This window comes from Microcebus murinus, chromosome 4 (assembly GCF_040939455.1).
Source record: "Microcebus murinus isolate Inina chromosome 4, M.murinus_Inina_mat1.0, whole genome shotgun sequence".
Taxonomy (NCBI): domain Eukaryota; kingdom Metazoa; phylum Chordata; class Mammalia; order Primates; family Cheirogaleidae; genus Microcebus; species Microcebus murinus.
This window is the reverse complement of record NC_134107.1, coordinates 18,336,455-18,341,236: the sequence shown is the minus strand read 5'-3', so window position 1 is coordinate 18,341,236 and position 4,782 is coordinate 18,336,455. Positions and strand designations below refer to the sequence as shown.

Genomic DNA, 4,782 nt, shown 5'->3' with positions numbered 1-4,782 from the left:
TTTGTTTTTGATAATCCATATTCTTCTAGCACTTTGTCACCCAAGATGTATTTGTTAAATAAATGAGAATACTGAAGCTAAATATAATATCTGATAAGAGTAACACATGGCCATTCTATTCTATTTGCTATGTAGGATGTAGATTTAGAGTTTGACAGAGGTTTGTGGACATGGGAAGTGAAATGCTACTTCCTACTAAGTTGTCAGAAAAGCTGGCAGTTATCAAGCTGGATTCATTTTTGCCTTACACAGGGTAGGTGCAGGACACAGTATATCTTAATAAAATGTTATCCAATTTATGCTGATTACTTATAATCAATATTTCTACTATTTTTTTTTCACCTAGGGTTTATGTTTCCTTCCACTCTTTATAACTTTTTTTACATTGCCCACCTTGGGGAAAGCTAGTTCCATTGAGATACCTAAAGAAAGTCTCTTGAGAAACCATACTGCAAACAAATGCATGGTTTTGTCATGACTGTTGTTGTGTTAGTTTCTTCAGAGTTTGAACTACAGGGATTTGATCACCCAAAAAATACATAAATGCTTACATACACACTTGCTCATTCTTATAAATTGGTCCTCTTGAGGAAAGATTTAAAGATGTAAAACCATTGTTTCTTTGTTTCTGTTATGTTTGTTTTGTATCAAAGCCTAAATTTTATATGAATTATTTTTACCCAGAATTATTTTGAGTTATCCACCATTATAATATCAATTATTCTGCATTTCAGAAATATATATTAACTGATTGCATTTCTAAGTAAAGAGTAAGAAGTAAAGGAAAATAACATGATAATTCTAAAGAAACTCATGTCTTAAACATCTTTTCATCTTTGGTAAGTTAAATTCATTATTTTGAATATCTTTCTGTTTCTTGAACTTTTTTCATATTTAGCATTTGTTCCATAGATAACTGAAAATTTCTAATATGATAGAAGCCTATCAGTATTTGATTCTTAAAGTTCATGTAGTTAAATCTGTATCTTATTATATAATTTCATTTATAATATTTCCATGAAATTGTACTGGCAAAGTTATGTGTTTGAATAGTTAATTTAATTCCTACTTCATTTAAATATGATATTTCCTAAATCTGACCATTGGGAAAATTGTCCAGTTAATGCTCTATGAGTAGCAGAAAACAATAGATAAAAGAAAAAATCTATAAAAGTGCAGTTTTGAAATAATCAGATTTATTATTTGTTGACAGTACTCTTCCATATTGTCAAATCTGTTGATAATCTCTATGAACAACATGTGGATGATCATGAAAATATAGAAATTTAGTTTGTTTATCTTCCATTTAATAAGGCAGCTTAGTGAATAATAGCTTGAGATGTGTATTTCATTACTGAAGTAAGTAAAATGGTGCTTAAACATTGCAGGTATGTTGTAAGAAACAATTTGATTAAAATGTTTTCAAAGTTCTATACTCATTACCATGAATTGAAACATATCACACACACAGTGTATATCACTATTCTAGCTATCTAGTTATATACCTCACATAGCTATGTAACCATGTAATTTTTTTAATCACTTAATTTGTACTCAGAGAAACACTAAATACTTTATTGTAATTGCCTCCTTCAATGCTCTCGGTAGCATTTGAAAAAAAATTATATATTTGATAAAAAAATAACTTATCCAGTGAAATAAAGCTGGTTGTGATCTGCAATAATATTTGAAGTGGCTCTAATGGATTCCCATATCTTCCTGATTGTGATAACTGAAATGGTTTAATTAAAGTAAGGGGTGTAAATTATATGCAGGCCAAATTGATCATTATTTATTTCTCATCATTTCAAAAATAACTCATTTAATAGAGAATAAGGGAGAGAGACAGTTGATTCAGAAACAAATGTGAACAGCTTTGAATATAGGTACATGTCCAACCATCTAATTGAAATTTCATTTTTAAAAACTCTTAAATTGTGTAACCTACCTATTGTAAGATGAAGACTATGAAAAAGTACCATGTTTCCCTGAAAATAAGACAGAATCTTATATTTATTTTTCCTCAAGAAGACACCCTAGGGCTTATTTTCATGGGATGTGTTATTCTTTTTAAGTATGGTACAACAATCTACATTTATTCAAATATAGTTATGCTGTCTTCTTCTGGAACATCATCATAACTCTCCAAACCCCAAATTCCATCCTGAATTTCTTGCAACTCTATTTCCTTTAGAACCATTAGCCCCAATCTCTCATGTCAGGCAAAAGAGCTCTCATGGGCCAGATGAGAAGGGCTGCTCCTCTTCTTTACCGCTCTGTGATAAAATGCATGGGTTGTGCAGATACACTGTGTAGCCATGCCCATCACTAGGTCTTATTTTCGGGGTAAGGCTTATATTGTCCAAATGCTTAGAAATTCTGCTAGGGCTTATTTTATGGGTAGGTCTTATTTTCGGGGAAACACAGTATCACAAAATATTTGGTGAACATATTTATTTATATTCTGAATTATTGTTTGTTTAGTTGTCTAACATTAAGTCTTAGAAAAAACAGGAAGCCTCCAAATTGCTCAGATATACAAGGTATGGGAGTCTTTCATCCCAGTCTTAGATTAAGGGATCTTCTAGGGTTACTCTCCTGCCATGGTTGCAGGAAAAATTACACAGAAGAACACTGACTACCTGCCTACTCACCATGTATCTTGCAAGAGAAAGGCTGTCATTTCATGAGTTTCACAGTTAGGTGTTGCCACATGATGCCTCCCATAGTCATCAGCGCCAGAGTCTTTGGCATTTTCAAATGTCATCATTGTAGGTACCTGAGACATCTTACTTCATGAATGTGGCCACTTTGCTGGCTAAAATAATGAAACTGCACATTAATTCCCTATATAACTGCAAAATAAAGCTAATATCAGAAACCCTTCTTATTCAATGATTTGAAATTCAAAAACAAACCAAAAAACAAACAAACAAACAAAAAAACACCAGAGACAGTTTCACTGAATCACTGAATGGTAATTTAATTATCCAGCAATATGTATTTTTCATGCTATTAGTTTATATTGTAATTGTTTTCTCGGTGCTAATTTCACTTTGTTATTGAGGTAGACATTTTAGAGATATGCTGCAACTGTTAGAGAAAATGTCTTTCACGTGTTAGTTTCTATGAAATATAATCATATGAAACAACATCATTGGAAAAAATATCAGAGATCATCTAGTTTACTTGCTAAATTTATTGTTAAAAACACTTAGAATTCAAGAAAGGATATTATTTGCCCCAAGAGCAACATCAGTAGTTGTCTATATTTTATCATAATGTGTATATATATATATAACATTTATATTTTTAAACATTTTACATATATGTGTATGATTTTCCTTATAAATTATAATTCTTTATCTTTTTTTTCTCAACAGATTTTTTTAAAAGAAACAAACAAATGGCTGAAAATCTTACAGTTGTTACAGAGTTTATTCTTTTGGGATTGACAGATCGTGCTGAACTGAAAGTTGTGTTTTTTGTATTATTCCTGGTGATTTATGCCATTACCTTGGTGGGGAATCTGGGCATGATCTGTTTAATCCATATCACCCCAAAACTCCACACCCCCATGTACTTTTTCCTGGGCTGTCTTTCACTTGTAGATGCCTGCTATTCATCTGCAATTGCACCCAAAATGCTGGTGAACCTCCTGGCTGTGGTGGGAACTATTTCTTTCTCTGGTTGCATGGTACAGCATTTGTGTTTCGGAGTGTTCGTCACCACAGAAGGCTTCTTGCTGTCTGTGATGGCATATGACCGTTATGTGGCCATTGTGAATCCCTTGCTTTACACTGTAGCTATGTCTAAGAGAAAGTGTGTAGGGCTTGTCACTGGGTCATGGACTTGTGGAATAATTAACTCATTAATACACACCATAAGCTTGGGGAGACTGTCCTTCTGTGGGGTGAATATTGTCAGACACTTCTTCTGTGATATTCCCTCACTGCTAAAGTTGTCCTGTTCTGACACCTCCATGAATGAGCTGTTGCTTCTAACCTTCTCTGGAGTCATTGCCATGGCCACCTTCTTGATTGTGATCATTTCCTACGTCTTCATTGTTTTTGCTATCCTAAGGATTGGCTCGGCAGCAGGTAGACAGAAAGCCTTCTCCACCTGTGCCTCTCACCTGACTGCTGTGACCATTTTCTATGGTACCTTAAGCTTTAGTTATATTCAGCCAAGTTCCCAGTACTCTGTGGAACAGGAGAAGGTGGTTTCCGTGTTCTATACACTAGTGATTCCCATGTTAAACCCATTGATTTACAGTCTGAGAAATAAGGATGTCAAGGATGCCATGAAAAGGGCCATGGAAATGAAAAGTTTTCTGTGTTAATTTCAAGTCACTGTTAATCCTACCACATTCTATAAGTCACTCTGAGAATTCTATGAATGTTAAAAATTCTAAGGATTGTACAGATACTCTCATTCTATACACTTTTGTTTCATATGAAGAGGTAGCCAGAAAGGGAAAACAGTTTAATTCATCTATCTGTATCACAAAACAAGAGACTATCACTTAGCTATGCTGATGTTCTAGGTTTTTAAAATATTAATATATAATAGAGTACTATGTTTATCTCTTTCTCTTATTATAGAAATAAAAGTATAATAATTCTTGCATTTAAAGATATAAAAATAGAGTATTTTCTAGGAAAAAATAAGAATTAGTCCTTGGATTTCTAAGAAAATTGATATGATTATATAACTTAAACCTACTTTCATTGATTTATATTTTAAATATTCTAAACAGTGGTAGGCAGCCCCCTCAAAAAA

The 4,782-nt window shown here is 32.9% G+C and overlaps 1 protein-coding gene across 1 annotated transcript; it reads left to right on the top strand.

Annotated features, from left to right (window-relative positions):
• The first annotated feature begins 3,406 nt into the window (after positions 1 to 3,406).
• LOC105861332 (olfactory receptor 5J2-like) lies at positions 3,407 to 4,342 on the top strand. Its single transcript, XM_012746725.2, has one exon. The coding sequence runs from the start codon at positions 3,407 to 3,409 to the stop codon at positions 4,340 to 4,342; it is 936 nt and encodes a 311-aa protein (XP_012602179.1).
• Positions 4,343 to 4,782: the final 440 nt, after the last annotated feature.